A 20,850-nucleotide genomic window follows, 5' to 3' on the forward strand; every position below is an offset into this window, starting at 1 on the left:
CTAGAAATATCAAGGTTCAATTCGTCACGGTTTACCCTGAATTGCCTCGTAAAGCACATTTATGCGATTCTGAACCTCGTAAAGCTATATAGGCATAATTTACGAGAAATTTTCGTGATAAACAAGAAATCACCAACACTAAAATATATCTCATATAAAATTTTCTCAGAAACACAGTAGGTCTTACATCCTTCCCTCCTAAAAAGGGATTTCATCTGCGAAATCACGAGCACTAGGCCACAAAAAGATCAGGGTATTTCTCCCTCATACTAACCTCTGGCTCCCACGTGTATTCTTCGATGTCATGGTGTTGTCACCGTACCTTAACCAATAGAATGGTCTTAGTACGCAAAACTTGATCTCGATGATCAACAATCTCGACAAGCTTCTCGACTACGGTCAAGTCTTCTTGTACTTCTACATTTTCGTATCAGATGACGTGTGATGGGTTAGGAATGTACTTTCTTAACATTGACACGTGAAAAACATTATGAATTTGAGTATACTGCTGTGGTAGCTCAATCCGCTAGGCTGCTCCACGGATTCTCTCAAGAATTTTGAACGGCCCAATGTATCTCGGACTCAACTTTCCTTTCTTTCCAAAACGAAAGACACTCTTCATCGATGATACTTTCATGAAAACCATATCATTCACATCAAAATGAAGTTATTGCCGCCTCTTGTCGGCGTAACTCTTCTATCTATCATGAGCTGCCTTCAGACGCTCTTGAATCTTCTGCACTTGCTGAGTGCAGTGCTGAAGAACAATCAACAATTCACTGGATCGATCGCTGATGTCGTCCCAATATGACGGTGATTGGCAAGGTCTCCCGTACAAAGCCTCATACGGAGCTATCCCGATACTAGCGTGATAATTGTTGTTCTAGGCAAACTCGACCAAACACAAGTGTGAATCTCATTCACCCTTCCAATTGAGCATACAAGCTCGCAATATATCTTCTAACGTCTGTATCGTTCTTTATGACTGGACATCAGTCTGAGGGTGAAAAACTATACTGAACTTCAACTTCATTCCCAAAGCTTACTATAATTGTCCCTACAGTCGCGACGTGAATATAGGATCACGATCCAAAATGATAGACATAGGTACACCATGTAACCCTATAATCTCTTAGATGTACAAGTCGGCTAGGCTCTTAAGCGGCTAACTGATCCAAATAGGTAAGAAATGAGCAGACTTGGTGAGTATGTCCATAATTACCCATATCGCATCATGCTTTCGTCTAGTTTGCGGTAAACTTACCACAAAATCCATCGTGATATCTTTCCATTTCTACTAAAGAATCTCGATCCTCTGCATGGAACCTCCGGGACGTTGGTGCTCGATCTTGATTTGCTGACAAGTCAAACACCTCGATACATACGCTGCAACTTCACGTTTCATCCCGTTCCACCAATACTTTCGTTGAAGATCCTTGAACATCTTAGTACCACCAGGATGAACGGTGTACTTCGACAGATGTGCCTCATCAAGAATCTCTTTCTTCAACTCAGGGTCATATGGCACCCAAAGTCGATCCTCCATACGGATACACCCGTTGTCATCAACACAAAAGACTGAGCCCTCTTCACGATCTTGATCGACAAACTTCTGATACTGTGTATTTTGCTTCTGCGCCTCAATAACCTTAGGCAAAAACTCTGATCGAATGGTCAGACCAAACAATCTGATCGATCCGCTTCCAACGGAGAATGACTTCCAAGCCATAAAATCTTTGATCAACTTCTGGCTTCACACCAGACTAGCCTGAACACCGCTCGATTTACGACTAAGCATATCTGTCATGACGTTCGCCTTACCAGGGTGGTAAGGCAATGTGAACTCGTAATCCTTACTAAACTCGAGCCAACGACGTTGTCTCATATTTAGTTCATTTTGAGAAAATAAATACTTGAGACTCTTGTGGTAAAAAAAGACCTCGAATATATCTCTGTACAGATAATGTTGTCATGACTTCAAGGTGAACACTACAGCTGCTAACTCTAAGTCGTAAGTCGGATAATTCCTTTTGTGAATCTTCAGCTATCGTGAAGCATACACAATAACTCGACCATGCTACATTAGCACGCATCCCAATCATGTACCTGAGGCGTCTGTGTACACCACAAAACCACCTCTGCCAGAAGGTAGAGCTAACACCAGAGAGGTAGTCAGCTTCATCTTCAGGATCTGGAAACTATCTTTGCAAGAGTTAGTTCATTCAAACTTGACTCCTTTATGCAAAAGCTTCATCAATGGAAGTACAATTCTAGAGAAATCTTAAATGAAACACCGGTAGTAACCAGCTAATCTGAGAAAACTGTAGATATCAGTAACATACTGTGGCTACTTCCAGTCCAACACTGCTTCGACTTTCGTAAGATCAACTGACACTCAATCATTGGATATCACGTGACCTAAGAACATCAATCGCTGGAGCCAAAACTCACATTTGGAGAACTTAGCGAACAATTTGTGCTTCTGAAGTACTCCCAAAATGATATGCAGATGCTCTTGATGCTGCTCAGGAGTCTCTAAGTAGATCAAGATGTCATCAATGAATACGATCATGAATGTATCCATGAACGGACGGAAGATACGATTCATTAAATCCATGAATGCTGATGGTGCATTCGTGAGCCCAAATGGTAACACAATGAACTCTTACAACCCGTATCCAGTTCGAAAAGTTGTCTTTGAGTCATCTTCCTCTCTGATCCGGAGTTGATGATAACCCGATCTGAGGTCGATTTTCGAGAATATTTTGGCTCTCTACAACTAATCAAAGAGATCTTCGATTCTCGACAATAGATACTTATTCTTAATCGTCGCTTGGTTGAGCATTCTGTAGTCAATGCACAACCTCAAGGTTTTGTCTTTCTTCTTTATGAAATAAACGATTCATGCACAAACTGAAATAATACAATGATTCTATTCTTGATCTTTTATTTCTCTTTTCCTGCCCTGAAGGTACACTATTAGGTTTTTAACTCCGATTCAATAAATTCAATGAGGTATTTATTATGCCATATATTTTACTAGCTTCATCAATTAGAAGAATCTGCGAACTCCCATGGAATTTTCACTGGAGTGATCTGCAACTGAGAGAATCTCCGAGTGGTCCATACAAAATCGATTTCTACTCTGCAGATATTCGGGACATACCACCTAGGCCACATGGTAGTCCGGCCCCTATGACCGGAGACTAGGGACCAACAGAGATGCCTTATAATCCAAAAGTAACAACGATCAATTGGTCGCCACCACTCTCAAAGTGATCCCAAGGTTGAATGGGTCATGGGTGTTATTTAATTATTAAGCTCATGAATTAATTTTATGTGCTTTCAGCATACACACATGGGCTCACTAGCCCAATCTCTAAACGAGAAGATTCTATAATACAAGGTTGTTCTGACACATTCAAACAGCTTGCAGTTCACACTTCATCACTGGGTGACCTTAAGCACAGCCTCCTCGAGGCAATTATATGATTATATGCATGGATATTCAGTACTTTTTTTCCTTGGTGCTCTATAGGCAGTCGTAAGTTTCATCGAACCTAGGCTCACTCCGGAGCCACATTTGTGCTCATATCACACATTCATTATTATCACGCATACACCATATCATATGCAAACATGCATACATAAAGGTTGCACACACAATGCAATCATGATCATGCTTCAATAAGCAAAACAACATGTGTAACCATTTATTTTCCACTTATCATGCCTTATGATGCATAATGCTCATTAACATATCATATGAATAGTTATCAATCAAGGATTATTATGGAATGCATTCAATTAATATGCTTATCAGACCAAAATTCTAATTTAAGCATCAATAATCATGTTACCTAATATAGAAAATAATTAGGCACCAACACATGACGTACTATGCAATTTGGATCCCTATTAACTTGATTTTGGAAAACCCATAAAAAGTCTCAAGAATCAGATTTTGTGCTTAAAATTTAACTGGGATCGCCCCCAACGTCTCATAAACATAGTTCAAGAAGTCGAAATGCAAAAATTGTTGTAACAAAATTATGAAAATTCTAATACTTAACCCTATACAAGAAATTTATAAGATAAATCATGTCAACTATAGAAATTCATCTCGAATTGGAGAATTTTTTGAGATTTAATGAGAAATCTTTTGACAAAATTCTTTTTACAAAATCTTCTTATACATGTTACCTTTCACTCAAATTTTTCATAATTTATTTTAATCAGTTTTGATTAAGTTTTAGAACTTTCAAAATCTCTTATCGAAACAGTCCTGATGATACGACAGAAAACCTATGCTCTATAGCAATGGATATTTTGGCCTGAAAACTGACTCAAACAGAACAAAACAAGAGTCTACATTCAAGCCCCGAATGTATAGAACACTCTAGTATTTTTTTATTGACTTCATTTTCTCAAAGATATCAATTTTTTTCTAAAACTAGTCAGAACAAAAAATGAAGATAGAATATCCCAGATTTCAAATTCATGAAATATTCATTAAGCAAGATTCAGAATCATGTTAAAATCTATTCAATCATGATTTTTACTGCTCTAAACATATTTATATCATCATATAACACATCTTTAAATATATTTATTCTAAACTTTATTAAAACATTAACACACATCATCAAAGAATCACATTGCCTTTATGGAATATCTCAAATAAAATTTTATTTATTCAAGAATCACATGAAACCTTAAATAACATAAAATCCTGATTTATTTATTGAATAACATACTGATTAATCATACTAAACATAAACTAAACTATCATGCATGCTTAGATTAACCTTTCTTTATCATAAAACATAAAAACCTTAAAATATTTTTGCTAAACCCTTCTTCAAAAATGATTTTGTGTACAAGAACATGAAATTAAGCATATAACTAATTTTCAGAACCTTTAAAACTTGTATTGCATCAATATAATCTAATATTAATGTCTAACATGCTGGAAACAAAGAAGATCTAATAAATAACAAGAAAAACAAGGCTTTCCAAATCATTTTTCATATTAGAAGCCAAAACTAGTCTCATTTTAAAATTCATTTTTCTCTTTAATTTTGTGGTGACATGGATCCACCAAAAATGAGTTTTCTAAATTGAAAACCAATATTAAAAAGGTTTTTCCAGGTCTAATCTCTATTTGATCAGATCTAAAAATTGATCATACGCATATCTCATGTGTTTGGATAGATCTATGGCTATGTGATTGATGTACATACCTTAATCAGGTTTTCAAATGAACTATGGCCTTCGTCTCCCATATTCAAACTTTTAAGTAGCTTCAATGACTACTGAAAAAGTTTTAAGAATAAGAAAAAAAAAAAAGATGAAACAAGAAAGAAAAAGATGAAAGTTGTATTGGGATTGGGAGAGAAAAGACTTAAAAATAACATAATATGGGGGGAGGTGTCCCCTCCTATTGGCCTCCCTTTCAATTTAGAGGTAGAACTCTATTTTCAACCAACTAGAGGTGAGCCCCACTGGATGTCCCACCTAGAAGGATCCTCTAGGAGGGTCTTCTACTTCTAATAAAACTCCTCTAAAAGAGTTCTATGCATTTAGGTCTCTTAAGAGTTTTACAAAAAATAAAACATTGATCTTTTAACTAAATGTGAGGTCCACCAAGGGGCGCCCCACCCTCTCTAGAACCCTCTCAAGAATTAGAGAACCTCCTCATGAGGTCTCAACATAAATTGGGTCCCACCTAGGTGGTGTCCCACTTGGGTCCAAATCCAAATAATCTGGATCCAAAAAACCTGATATATATCCAATCTTAGTTGGGTTGGATCCAAGAACAAAATAAAATTTAAATTCAATACTTAAATTAAAAATCCATATCCATTTATGAGATCTAAATCAACATTGGATCCAAAACTTAGGTTTGAATCTGAATATGACTCATCCAGAATCCATAAAAGCCTTAAATCACCCCTGAACTTTTATGGGCCACCATATCAGCACATGGCACCCCATCGGGCTGGGTGTGACCCATTGTGTCTCACATGGAACCTGGTTTGAGTGCAAAATATAGCCTAAACAATTTTAAAAAAATCAAATTTTGAATCTGATCTAAGTTGAAAAACCCAAAAGGGAGGTCGGTCAATTTTAAAAATTGCATTTTCTAAACCAGCCAAAATCCAAAATCGCCAAATCGGATCTCCTACGAGATCGATGGCTCATAAAGGATCTAACTAGAGTCCTAGTTCATCTTAAACTCTTGAATTTTTCCTGAATTTAACATGAATTTTGCTTTAATTTAGAAGTTAAACTAAATCAAAATCGCAGGTGTTATATTCTACCCTCCTTAAAGAAATTTCGTCCGTAAAATTTAGTACTTACTCGAATAGGTAAGGGTATTTCTCATTCATGCTGGTCTCAGGCTCCCATGTACACTCATCAATTATGTAGTGTTGCCAGCGCACCTTCACTAAGGGAACGGTCTTCATCCTCAACACTTTTTTCTTACAGTCTATGATCTCAATTGGGTGTTTCTCTATAGTTAAATCTTTTCATACCTCAATATCCTCATATTGAATCGCAGGTGACAGGTCAGGTACATGCTTTTTTTAATATTGACACATGAAACACATCATGGATTTTTGCATACTTGGGTGGTAACTCCACTCTATATGTTGTTGCGCCTACTTTTTCCAGAACCTTGAACGGTCCCACGAATCTTGGACCGAGTTTCCCTTTCTTGCAAAATTTGAACACACTCTTGGTAGGAGAAACTCACACAAAAATGAAATCTCCAATCTCGAATGTGAGCACTTGACATCGTCGGTTCGTATAACTCTTCTATCTACTCTTAGTTGTTTGTAGTCTATTACAAATCTTGTGCACCTTCTCAGTGTAGTGCTCTATCACCACTGGTGTGTCTAAAGTTCATGCACCAACCTCATCTCAATATGCTGGTGATCTACACGATCATCCATATAGGACCTCATAGGGTGTCATGCCAATACTCACATGATAGTTATTGTTGTAGGCAAACTCTGTCAATATAACATGCTTATCCAACTCACCCTTTCAATTCAAGGTACATGCTTTAAGCATATCCTTTAGAGTCAGAATTGTCCTCTTAGACTGACCATATGTCTAAGGATAAAAGGTCATATTTAACTTCAACTAAGTCCCCAAAGCCTTCTGCAATTGTCCCCAGAACTTCAATATAAAACATGGGTCTCGATCAGAGATGATCGATAGAGGTACTCCATATAGTCGCACGATCTACTTGATGTATAAATTTATTAGACTTTTCAACGATCAACTGAATCTAATTGGCAAAAAAGAATGCCAATTTAGTAAGCCTATTGACAATCACCCATAAGGTGTTATTACCTTTGCAAGTCTTAGGTAAGCCAACTACGAAATCAATAGTGATACCTTTCCATTTTCACTATGAAATCTCAATCTACTGTAGTAATCCTCGAGGCCTCTGATGTTCTATCTTCACCTATTGGCAGCTTAAGCATTTCAAAACATATTCTGCTATGCCTTGATTCATTCCGCTCCACCAATAACTCATTTGCAAGTCTTTAAACATTTTAGCACTACCAGAGTGTATAGTAAACTTGCTCTTATGTGCATCACCAAGCACTTCTTCCTTGATCTGAGGGTCGCTGGGTACCCATAACCTCTGCCCATACCATATGCGTCCATTCTCCTAAAGGTGTAGGGCTGACTCGTCATCCTGGCATGTAGCTACCATCTGAGTAAACTTGGGATCATCATTTTGCTTTTCTATGATCTACTCCATGATCTCTATCATCACAGTCATACTGACGATATTGATCTTACCGTCCTTAGCTCCAAAAAGTCTCCACTCAATGAGATCTTGTGTCAAACTCTATAAGCCTGCCAAAACTCCTATTGCCTTTTGGTTAAGAGCATTTGCTATGACGTTTACCTTTCTTCAATGGTAAGTGATCATGAACTCGTAATCTTTTATGAATTCAAGTCACCTCCTATGTTTCATGTTCAACTCTTTTTGCACAAATAGGCACTTAAGGCTCTTATGGTTTGTGTAAACCTTAAATTGCTCACCATACAGATAATGTCTCTAAATCTTCAAAGCAAAGACTATTGTCATCAATTCTAGGTCATGAATGGGGTATTTTCTCTCATAAACTTTCAGCTGATGAGATGTGTAAGCAATAACTTTCTCGTGTTGTATCAGAACGCACCCCAGACCAGTGCCTGAGGCATCGTATATATGATGAAGCCACCTTGCTCTGACGGCAAAGTCAACACTGGTGCAGTCATAAGATTCTCTTTCAAGGTTCGAAAACTCTCCTCGCTCTTGGCATCTCATACGAACTTCACTTCCTTATGGAGAAGCTTCATCATTGGCAGAGCAATCCGTGAGAAATCTTATATAAAGCATCTTTAGTATCCTGTCAGCCTGAGAAAACTTCTAATGTCACCAACATTCTTGGGTTGTTCCCACTTCAACATTACCTCCACCATAAAAGGATCCACCGAAACTCCATCCTTAGAGATCACATGGCCCAAAAATATCACTTGATCAAGCCAAAAGTCACACTTAGAGAATTTCATATATAGTTGATGTTCTCTAAGGATTCTCAAAATGATCTTCAGGTGCTCCTCATGTTCTTCCTCAGTGTCAAAATTCATAAGGATGTTATCGATAAAAATAATCAGAAATATGTCCAAGTATAGTCGGAATATTCTATTCATGAGGTCCATGAATGTTGATGGGGCATTTATGAGTACAAAGGGCATAACCATGAACTCATAATGCTCATAATGGGTCATGAACGTCGTTTTAAGGATGTCATCATCCCTAATCTTGAGTTGGTGAAAACTTGATCTCAGGTCAATCTTAGAAAATACCTTAGCCTTTTATAGAGTATTAAATAAGTCATCGATTCGCGACAAAGGGTATTTGTTCTTGATCGTAACTTGGTTCAGCATCCTATAATCAATACATAACCACATGAAACCATCCTTTTTTTTGACAAACAATATCGGTGTTTCCCATGGTGACACACTACGTCGAATAAAACCTTTGTCTGTCAATTTCTGCAACTACTTATTAAGCTCTTCGAGCTCAGTTGGTGCCATCCTAAATGGAGCTTTTGAGATTTTGGTCGTTTCATGCATCAATGAATAGCAAAGTCCATTTTTCGTCTAGGGGGTAATCTAGATAGCTCCTTAGAAAAAAACATCTGCAAACTCTTTCATGACTTCTAGCTCTTATATCAAGGTCGGTTTGGGCTTGACCAAAGATACGCTAGCAAAAAAGGCCTCACAACCATATTCAACTAGACGCTGGGCCTTTATTGCTGGAAGCAACTTTGCCTTCTCCATCAGTTTACCCATTTTATATTCGAATATAGGTTGGTCCGAGCGAACAAAACATATATGCCTCCCACGATACTTCATACAAGCATGATGCTCATGTAACCAATCTATCCCCAAAATCACATTGTAACTGATCATATCCAAAATGATCAGGTTGGCAGATAGATTTTGCCCCGCAATCAAAACTTCTACCTTTGATAGGTATTCATGAGCGATAGCCCTATCACTTGAAGGTGTAACTATCTCTAAGGTGTAGCCTAGAGTAATAGACAATATATTTAACAAAGAAGCAAAATGTGTGGCAACAAAAGAATGTGTTGCTTCTGTATCGAACAACACTCTAGCACTAAAACCTATAATAGGAATGGTACCTTCGATGACATTGGCATCCTGCTCCAACTCAACTGTTGTGGTAACATATACTCAACCAATAGACTTCTTTTGCCCTCGATGCTATCGTTGTTGTTGTTGCTGCTGAGGTGACCTCCTATTGCCCATTTTCACCATTGGTCCTAAAACTCTGTCTCCAACCAACTAGAGGTGAGCCCCACAAGGTGGGACATCCCACCTAGAAGGTTCCTGTAGGAGGGTCTTCTATTTTCAATAAAACTCCTCTAAAAGAGTTTTAAGCCTCTAGGTCTCTTAAGAATTTTTAAAAAATAAAACAATGATCTTTTAACTAAATGTGGGGTCCACTAAAGGGGCGCCCCACCCTTTCTAGAACGCTCTCAAGAAATAGAAAACCTCCCTGTGAGGTCTTTAGAACGTGAAGTAGGTCCCACCTGGATCCAAATCCAAATAATTTGGATCCAAAAACCCCGATCTGTATTGAATCCTAGTTGGGTTGGATCCAGAAACCAAATAAAATTCAAATTCAATACTTAAATTAAAGATCCATATCCATTTATGAAATCCAAATAAACATTGGATCCAAAACTTATGTTTGGATCTGAATATGACTCATCTAGGATCCATAAAAACCATGAGTCACCCCTGAACCCCTGTGGGCCACCATATCATCACATAGCACCCCATTGAGCCGGATGTGACCCCTTGTGTCTCACATGGAACTTGGTTTGAGTCCAAAACACAACCCGATCAATTTTGAAAAATCAAATTTTGAATATGATCCAACTTGGAAAACCCAAAATAGAGGTCAGTCAATTTTAAAAATTGCATTTTCTGAACCAACCAAAATCCAAAATTGCCAAATCGGATCTCCTACAAGATCTACAGCTCATAACATATCTAACTAGAGTCCTAGTTCATCTTAAACTCTTGAATTTTGTCAAATTTTAACTTAAATTTTACTTAAATTTAAAAGTTAAACTAAATCAAAATAGCAGGTGTTATATCGATGGTAGCACCATGGCATCAGAGATTGTACTTTGGAACCAGAAACAAAGATGCAAAAAAAATATCCATATCTATTTGATTGAGTATATAGTTAATTTCGAGGATGAATTTTTTTATAGGGTAGGAATGTAATAACTGTAATTTCTAAATGTTAAATAAATCCATTATATAAAGTATACGGATCTTGAATCGGATCTGGACATGATTCGAAGTCCAGAAGCTCGATTTAAATAATATTCGGATCTGAATCTTTTATCAAATTCAGATATTGATCCAAACCCATATCCAAAAAAATGGATCCTTTAATAGATCTAGATACTATCCAAATAAATATTTTTAGTGAATTTGGATATTTATTCGGATCCATATTTTAGGGGCATACTTATAAATATTTAAATTAACTATGGGCAAAATGGTAAAAATTTTAGGTGTTTAAATGAAATATTAAAAAATATATACTTACCTTCTAAAATTTATATAAAAATAATAAAAAATTTATTAAAATAGGAAAATATTAATCATCAAACAATGCATGATAGCCTCCTTTTAACTTTTTTTCTAGGAGTGACACCCCCTAGGGCTATAAATATCCTCGGGTATATTTCTCTCACTATAATCCTCTCTCCCTTTGAGCCTCTTTTATCTCTCTAGCCCATTCAAGCTTTCTATCTCCTAATTTTCAAACCCAAACTCTATTATTTTCTTGATTTATTCTGTTAGAAACCTTTAAAACCCCTATCTACTAGCTAGGATGCCCTGTTTACGGTTCGATAGTAGAAGCTCTGTCTTTTGAAACCCTATTGTGAAAGCGCTGCCAAAATCGTCACACTCAAAGGCAGACTTGAAAAAATACTGCTTAAATTTTCAAAACAAGGTATATACCAGTAAAACTTGTTTGGGTCTTTATATGAACTTATAGAACCTCCTAGCTCTCTCCTGAACCCTTTTTTTACAGGCCAAAATGCAGTAATTATGTCAAAATTTTCATGCAATTATACTCCTATATAGGGAAGATTCTCTCAAAAATTTAAAACTTTTAGATTTTTCATACTAAAATAGGGAAGATTCTGTCAAATTTTTTAAAATAACTTTTGAATTTTCATATTAAAATAGAGAAGGTTTCATCAAAATTTCTAAAATAATTTATCAATTTTTTAAATTAAATAGGCTAGCTATTGATCAATATTGCTTAAAAATAGAGCAAGTGTTGTCTAATTTTTTAAAATAATTTTTAAAACTATAATCTGAAATATAGCAGGTACTTCTTGATATTTCATAAAACCCCAAAATAGAAAAAAGGAATCTCAAAATGATTTATATGAATTTATTTAAATTATCATTTATTTTTTAAAATTTAATCTGATATACTGTGGAGGATACAAAATAAAATCATAGGCCTTGAGGTTTTGGTACTATTTTTCCTAATATAATTAAAAATATCTCACATTCTTATTTTTAGGGATTACAGGTTCAGAACCCTAGGTTCATTAAATAATTTTATGAGACTTGTATATATTATGTATGCTAAAATTAGTATAAGTACGTAAGATTATTGTTGAGCTATGAGTGCTAATCTAGAACTCTAAAATTCTTTTGAGATCCATTCGTGACTGAAAAAGTATAATATGATGCATTGAATTATTTTGATATAAATATGCATCATTTTTTCTAATCATTTATGTTTAAATGACTTGAAATGCATCTTGTGATGCATAAATATGAGATGAAGTAAATGTAAAATTCAATTATAAATTCATGCTATTCGTATTACAAACATAGTTATTTTTTAAAATGCATATTGATGCATAGTGCAATGCATGAAAAAATTTATGGGTATTAACCCCAAAAGTGCAAATTATTGTAAATTTTGGGCATGCTGCATTTATTATAAAAATAGTTTACATTGAGAAAATGTTCTAAGATAGATAAAAAAAAGTTGCACTAATAATTTTAGAGCTTGTCGCATTGAGAAATGGTAGACAAGCGAATCGGTCAAATGTAAACTGCCATCAACACCAATCTCATAAAATTTTCAATAGTCTCTCTGAAGGGTATTCTCAATACTAGGTAGTCTGGACAAATTTTTTTGTGATGATAAAAATCTAAGATTCAGGATCGTTGTGAGGATGAAAATCCAAGATCCTTAAATCTTAAGGACAATAAATAATTTTCCTCAACCACGCTGAATTAAAAAAAAAAAATTGGGCTCAGTTGAAAGAAGCCGGTAGTCCAACCACATACGTGTGTTTAGTAGTTGTACTGTGATCATAGCCATTTGCAGGAATCCTTGACTCTGGTGTTGTCATCTCTGCTAGCTAGGGGTAAAATTATAAAATAAAATGTATGAATAAACACCCTCTAGAAGTACAAATGCTCACAATATTCCAAGATAGTGGTGACTCAAGTGTTGAATTGGAATGCTTACTTAACTATGTGAATTGTTTGCTAGCATGACATTTAATGCAAAAGCAATTTAATTTGAAAGATAATAATATGAATCATGCATATAGGATAGGCATATAGATACATATTTATCTGTTTAATTAATTGTTTAAATTGATATTATAAATAAATTTCTATTGATTATTTAGATTAAAATATTTTGGTTATATATATAAGTTATAAGGAATTGTAAGATGCAAGCAATGATCATTCAATAAATTGCAAGTATTTAGATTCAGGTTAAAAAGATTGTTATGTGAAATGAAACAAGAATATGTATTTATTGTAAAAAAACACATAAAAGAGATGTGTCTTATATATATATATATATATATATATATATATATATATATATATATATATATATATATATATATATATATATATATATATATATTGTAATATCACATATTAGAGGTGTGGCATATTTTTATAATTTTGTAAAGACCTGATAGAGGTCTATTAGTACATACTTTGACATTAAGTTGTCTCACTTGCTTTTATTAAAAAAAATAAGGTTCACAGAGATGAACAAAATGAATACTACATTATATGAGGACTCAACAGAAATTTTAATATAGATTAAGATAATTTGAAGTATCTTTGAGTCTGTGTTTTTGGCTTGCATAAACCCTGATATTCATTCAATGGAATGAAATATTTTTTAAATAATTATTGTGATTTGGTTTTAGTAGATTTTTTAGCTGTGTATAAAAAAATTATGATGAAAATTTTAAGTCAGAATTTTGAGAGTATTATATATGCACTGTAAAACCACTTTTTTGTGTGTGTTCATAGGCAGGTAGGGTGGTCATGGGCCCCACCTGAGGTTTTGGTCACTTCGGCGAGGGTTCTTGGAATTAAAAAATAAACAACTTTTTTTTTGGGGTGTGTTCGTGGGTGGTCATGGCCCCTACCCGGGGTTATGACACTTCGGCGAGGGTTCCTCGTCATAAAAAAAAAAAACACAACTTTTTCAGCGAGAAAATTTTGCCTCATAAGAGGTTGAAAATTTTAGGCATCGTTCAGTATCATTGTGAATCGGCCAATTCATATTGTATTGCCCAAAAATCAATACAGAACAAGCTGATTCTGATTCTGCATATTTTCTAAAATATTTTTTGCAAGTGTTTAAAGTATTTTAATATTTTTCCTAACACGTGTCATCCGCTGGCTAAAAATTGGCCAATTCGTTCAAAAATGGAATCGGCCAATTCCCTGAATCGTTTTGAAAATCATTTAGGGGTACGATACGATTCTGACAATTGATTTTACTTTCTTAAACAAACCTATTTACACAATTCAATCATAATCCGAAACATGTCTTTGACTAAATGAACCACGTAAAAGATAACAATAGGGCTTGATGAGAGAGAGAGAGACGGTTTAGTAGAGTTCAGCTGGTATATTCCCTAGGATATCACCCATTATGTCAAAATATATTGCATGGCATATTTTCAAAATGGGGAATTTCAGACTCAAAAGAAGACCTTGAAATTTGAACGGTCAAATGAGTGAAAAAGATCAGGTGAAATATGATGGAACAAATATTTGTTCATTAAGCACCTGATCACCCTCCATCTTGGGAACAAGCCTGTCAGTTATGGGGGCCAAGGCCTGATGGAGGGCAATGCACAAATTTTGTGCCATGTGATTGCACCCGATCCGGACTCGTCAAATGAACATGTAGGCAACTTTCCTTTGTATACAATACTTTTTTCGTCGTTGTATACTTTCATCCAATGACCTGTGAGTCCATTACTTGAATTTTATTCTGTTTGGATGAAACTATATAGTTGTCTCATGAGATCCGGACTCATGAAAATGAGAGAACGACTCTCATTGGCACAAGCTAAACAACCATCAGAAAACAGAAAATGAACAGCGAGAAACCAACTCTCGCTTGCCCTTGCAAATGGTAGTTAATTTTCTCATTTACGTGAGAATCAGAATCACAAGAGGCCTCTTTGTGATTCTGACTCATACGACTCCAAATCAAATTTGCTTTGGAGTCACACGGCCCAGCAAACAAACGTAGAATCAAGAAGCCTCCTACAATCCGAATGGTTATTTTTACCACATTGGTGGACTGAATTTTCCCAAGCAAACAGAATTCATACAATTATTTTCCTTTCAAATCTAAACATCTCACCTTAGCAGAGTTACAAATATGAGCAATAATTTGAATAAAATCATGCCCTATTGCAATAAGTTCTCAAACGTGAAGATCACAATAAATGCAATTTATCACCTACTTACAGTATAACACCATTTTACCCTGATATTTTTAAAAAATTTACATGCTTAACTATTTTCCTTTTTTGGATATATGGATATTTCTTTTAATCTTTAAGGTTACTAAATAAAGACATCATATAAGATTAATTTTGATCACCTATTTACCCAACCCTAGCTTCGTTGGTGGAAAAGACCTGATGCCATGAAATAAGGAACATGCCCATGCATTTCCCATCTCCTTTACGAAGAAAGTAGACAAGATCTGTAACCTTAGCAGTAGTCCTCATTAAGAAAAATTAGAAAGATCATATACTACTTTGATGAAGAGGGAGAGAAACCACCTGCACTGGCCAATAAAGGCAAAAGACTACGAGGGGAAAAGGCCCTCGCCAGTGTAAGAGAGGTGCATGATCCAACGTAGTGGATTAACATCTATACTAACGTGTGTGAATCAAGATCTATTATTATCTACTACCTACAACTTTCAGATGGATAAGAACGAGTAGAATGGTGATAGCAGAGGTAGAGAAATGCCAGTTCCAGTTCGAGTGGAAGAAGAGAGACGATGGCAGATAACATATGCAAGAAGAGAAGAAAAGCAAAGAGAAAAGACAAACAGTTAAGAGCTGTCAGAGGGCGAAACCTAATCTTAATCACAACCAACTACCGGAAAGTGTCGTTTCAAAGTCGCCTTCCTAACAAGTTATACCCATGTAGGATTGACACAGACGTGGTAGCTTATTTCAGTAAAATATATCTTCTTAATGAAGAATACAGGTATATGGTTCTTGCTGTTTCGATGAGACCAAAAAGACATGTCCACATGGCAGTTCGAAGAAGTGAACAAGATCATGATCTTGTTAACTTAAACCAGTTGCATGGCTTGATGAACCATAAGATTTCTGCCCACCTATGATTATTCTTGCAAGTTGTAGCAAGGTTAATACAGATCATACAGTTTCCTCCTCCAATGGATCTTAATTACGCTTGAGAGTCATCAGTGCTGGCAATTTCACCACTTTGGTAATTGGATTGGATGTTCACTTTTGATATCCTAATGCTGTAGGCAGAGAGAGAGAGAGAGAGAGAGACAAACGATATTGGATCTTCTTCATCTGGTTTGATCTTTGAAAGATTCTGATCTCTTGCCTGATTCTGATAAATAGCAGGCAAAACGTTGCTCCTCCACAAACTTCCAGAAAAGTTCATGTTAGAGATCATACAATTTTTTGAACAAAAGAAGCCAAAAACACCATATTATTGGCAAGTCATTACTAATTCAACTGCCTATAGATCATTTTAGCCATCAAGTGAGATTATATGGAAAAAATGGAAGCCTCGGCCCACAGAAAGTAGCAAAATCTCAAAGGCAAAAGAGAACAAAATCCAATAGAGTGGATGTACCTTATTCCAAGTCCAAATCCTATGAGTCTATGACATTAAGAAATCCTAAATTAAAAGCATCAAATATTGAACAGCACCCAAACTTCACCGCCTTGTTTTGCCACTACATGGACTAGGATCATGGAGCTGGTAGGCAGTAAGCATAGAATTTTCAGGTTGATGTTTAATGGCATTGGTCATGACAAGTCAAGACAGGACTTTTAGTAGAAAATAAAGGCTGCCAATTAGGGCTAGTAAATGAGCCGAGCATACCAAACTTGAAATGTTAGGCTTGTTTACGATGAATACTAGCTTGAGCATACGATGAACTGAGTCAAATCGAGCTCAAGTTCATGATGAGCCTGAGCTAGACAAGTTGAGCTCGAGCTAACTCATTCAATAAAAAATGCTGTCCATTTCAAATGTGAGAACAATGGGATTTAAACCCAAAAACACCCAAAACCTTGCAAGCTTAAAAAGCCAAACAGCAATGCTGCATTATAAAGCATAATATGTAAAGTTCTTACAACATATATTTAAATGTCTTAACGAGTCCTCGTGAGCTAAGCCAAGTTGAGCAAGCTTGGCTTGGTAAAGCTTATCTTTGGATGGGCCATGAGTTGCTTGCCTCGTTTCTCAGCCCCACCCCAATGCCCTTCATGGTTCTATTCTTCTTTTCCACAAACTGGCAGGAGTCAAACCTAATTGTCAGATTAACCATGAGAAAAATAAAAGATAGATCAATACTCCCCCTTTGGATGAATCTCAGAAACAACCAGCAAGGTCTGTTTTACAAGCCTAGGGATCTCCTCACAACATTTTGCTAGAGTAACAACAATCTAGAGGGTTGCCAAAAAGTTGAATTTTCAATGCCGATTTCATTATCTCAAATTAAATAAACAGCATGAGATTTGCATGACTTTGAACCAATATTAGAGGCTGCATCACAGTTCATCTACAGCTACATAATCAGCATTACATGATCCTTAAGCAGGTACATCAATACTCCTCTCTGTCACATTCTAATTCAATCTCCAGCACTGCTATCTGCCGTTCCGCTTTGTAACTTCATGAAGTTGTCAGATCCCTTATGAAGAAATTCTACTGTATTACAATCATCAACAGCGGCATTTTTGTACATTTGATTACTGACCTACACAAATGTATAATGAGAAAGCGTCCAGTCCTAATCATTTCAGTGGTTCTTGTCCCATAATAAGTTCATGTGGCAATGAGTAGCTTAACCAATAGATTCTTCATCTCCCAACCAGGTAAGAACAAAAAAAAATCCAAAACAAGCAAAATGAATAAAGATATGAATAACTCTTTCATCGCTTGAAGAAGCAAAATACACTTCTTCCAACTAAATATCAATATCAAGCTTGATGCAAACTAAATTGTTCGGGAAAGGTAGCACCAAAAAGTAAATGTTTGCAGCAAGATTTTCTACATAATCAGCATTACATCATGGGACACCTCTGCACTTTGTTGCCTAACCAAAATGATGTAATCCTCCAAAGCCTCCTCAGTTTCCTTGCCTTCCAGAGCATTCATGAGTCTTTCCCAATCCATCCCTTCAAAAATTATCCACCATTTAGAATCTCTTGAAAAGTGCCCCTTATTCATCCCATCAATATCATGGGCACATGTTAACAGTCTCCAAAGTCCTTGATACCCAGGCATTACCAATAACCAAGGTTACTTCCGAACCTTATCTTCAAGCCATACACTAGAGCGAAGTTTACCAATGCATAATGGAGAAAAACAAATAAGCAGGAACCAAGAGGAAATAAAACTTCAACCTACTCTTCCGATGTCTTGTAACCACATACCAAAAGAATTAAACAAATCATTAGGAAACTTGTTCATATTCACTTTAAGTGCTTCGTATTAATGAAAATTCCATATCCAATTATAACCATTAATGCAGATAATAGATCAGAAAGAGAAACACTTAGTCTAGCCCAGAATCTGTGGTTAGGAGGCAATTATAAAGATGAGAATGGATTATGCCATATTAGGCAATTCGATAAGTCCAGCTCTTAAGCATCGGTAGAGGAGATGGGTTAGTGTCTTGCAGTTAGCACAAGAAACAATAAGGAAGATTTCAATGGAATCAAACTTTTGAGGCATCCATAGACAACTTGCACTCTGCCATTAAGCCTTGTGGAATGCACCGTTCAGTTACAAAAATCCTGAAAATGGAATGATTCTTCACACCTTTCTCAAATTTATGGGAACTAATGCACCAACAAGATCAGGTTTTTCTAGTATAGATACCATGGTAAATGCAGTATGGATGTTTCTCGACTGGTTCTCTTTTATTACAATTTACATTTCACTCCACAGTGGTTTTCAGCAAAAGAGACTAAATAAAACAGATGGCTCAGGATTATCTAGTATAAATACAATTATAAATGCAGTATGGATGTTTTAGACTGTTCTCTTTTACTCCATTTAACTCCACCCTGGTTTTCAGCAAAAGAGACTAAATAAAACAGATGGCTCACAGCCCACACCAGCATTATTAAAACACATACAAACTCAAGATCGCATCAACTATTCAAAAACTACAGGAAATTATGAGAAACACCCAAATGATCTCAAGTAAAATTACCATCTACATGAATGTCCAACTTAAAATTCTCCATCATCACTCTATCTCTTGTGGCTATCTGTGACTTGATAACTATTCTTACTTTAAACAAGTAACTCAGACTCATATATGCACTTTCTCGCAAATTGCATATATACTTCAATTTCCGTTCCTTCTGAAAGTTTTTATTAGCATTGCTAAACGAAAAGATACAATAACACGAAAATGGTGTCCAATTAATTAGACCATTTATTCGGGCAATTCAATTTGGGCTCTCGATCAACAACCCCACATCCTGTGTTTCTTTGTGAAATAGCTCTTCTTAGCAAAAAGAAAACACAGAAAATGGGCGATTCACAAACCGTATACCTATGATTCACAAGCTCATACTTATTCCTAGGACAGAGTTTCACGTATCTACACGAACACCCTTACGATATATCACTACAAGGAAAGATCAGAGGCGGGACCTCATCAGAGCTTGCTGGAGATACTGATGCTCCTGGCCTTCGGCTTCGCGACAGTTGCCTTCGGGACGGTGACTGTCAGCACTCCATTCTCAACATGGGCCGTGATACGATCGACCTTGGCGTTCTCCGGCAACACGAACTCCCGTGAGAATTCGCGGTGGCCGCCCCGCTCGTTAACGTGCCACACCGCATCACCTGGCGCCTCCGGCTTTGCGGCCTTCGCACTCACCTGCAGGACGTTCCCCTCTTCCAGCTGAATCTTTATGTCATCCCTGTGAAACCCTAGAGGTAATAAAAAAATAAGAAAAAACAACAGAATGAGACCTCACAATTCAACACAGAAAACCGAAACTAGGGTTAGGGATAGAATCGTGCCTGGGACGTTGATCTTGAGGACGTGGGTGGTGGGGGTTTCGAACCGATCGGCAAGGGCAGAGTAAGAGGAGATGCCCAAGAGGGCGGGGCCCCAGAAGAAGCGCCGAAATGGGTGGCCAAAGAAGCCGTCCGCCATTGTTGGTCTGATCCAGAAAACCCTAATTTGAGGGGTAAAACAGTGGGTTTTCGTCAGGAGGAAGATGATCAGAGAGGAGGAAAGCAGAAGTGAAGTGTGGTGCTTTACAGCAATTTCAGCAAACAAGTGGCAGAGGTGGCCAAATTTTAAGAGAAGCCACGGTCTAGAGACTTCTTCCGTGCATGTTGGGCCGCTTTATGAGCCATTGCTGTAGAGGATAGATGATCCATCACAGATGCAACATAGTCTGGAGAGTTCCTTGGGTACTAGACTACGATACCATAAGTGATCCAGTATGTGATTATCGTGCTTGTTCCCTCGGCCATCGGTGGCAAACCCAGTCGAGATGAAGTCAATGATCAAGCTTGAGCTCGAACCTAGTTCAACTAAACCAAGCTAAGTTTGATCAAACCAGACTTGAGTTCGATTAAGGGCGTGTTTGGTTGCATCTTGTGTGATTTGAATCACATGAAATGGAATCACATATGATTGAGAGTCGTGAT

General features: G+C 36.5%; 1 protein-coding gene across 1 annotated transcript; it reads right to left on the reverse strand.

Moving 5' to 3' along the window:
- Window positions 1–19,398: 19,398 nt before the first annotated feature.
- On the reverse strand, window positions 19,399–20,510 carry LOC149846985 (15.7 kDa heat shock protein, peroxisomal-like). The gene is made up of 2 exons (XM_089998241.1): window positions 20,212–20,510; window positions 19,399–20,118 (listed from the first exon to the last, which is right to left on the reverse strand). Exons 1-2 carry the CDS (start codon window positions 20,345–20,347, stop codon window positions 19,841–19,843), a joined length of 414 nt encoding a protein of 137 aa, XP_089854367.1. The 5' UTR covers window positions 20,348–20,510; the 3' UTR covers window positions 19,399–19,840.
- Window positions 20,511–20,850: the final 340 nt, after the last annotated feature.

This window comes from Nuphar pumila, chromosome 2 (assembly GCF_984573655.1).
Source record: "Nuphar pumila chromosome 2, dmNupPumi1.hap1.1, whole genome shotgun sequence".
NCBI lineage: Eukaryota > Viridiplantae > Streptophyta > Magnoliopsida > Nymphaeales > Nymphaeaceae > Nuphar > Nuphar pumila.

Coding starts and splice junctions, on each gene's coding strand:
- LOC149846985 (XM_089998241.1), bottom strand. CDS start 20,347: ATGGCGGACGGCTTCTTTGGCCACCCATTTCGGCGCTTCTTCTGGGGC. Junction 20,119..20,211: donor CCTCAAGATCAACGTCCCAG/GCACGATTCTAT, acceptor TATTACCTCTAG/GGTTTCACAGGGATGACATA.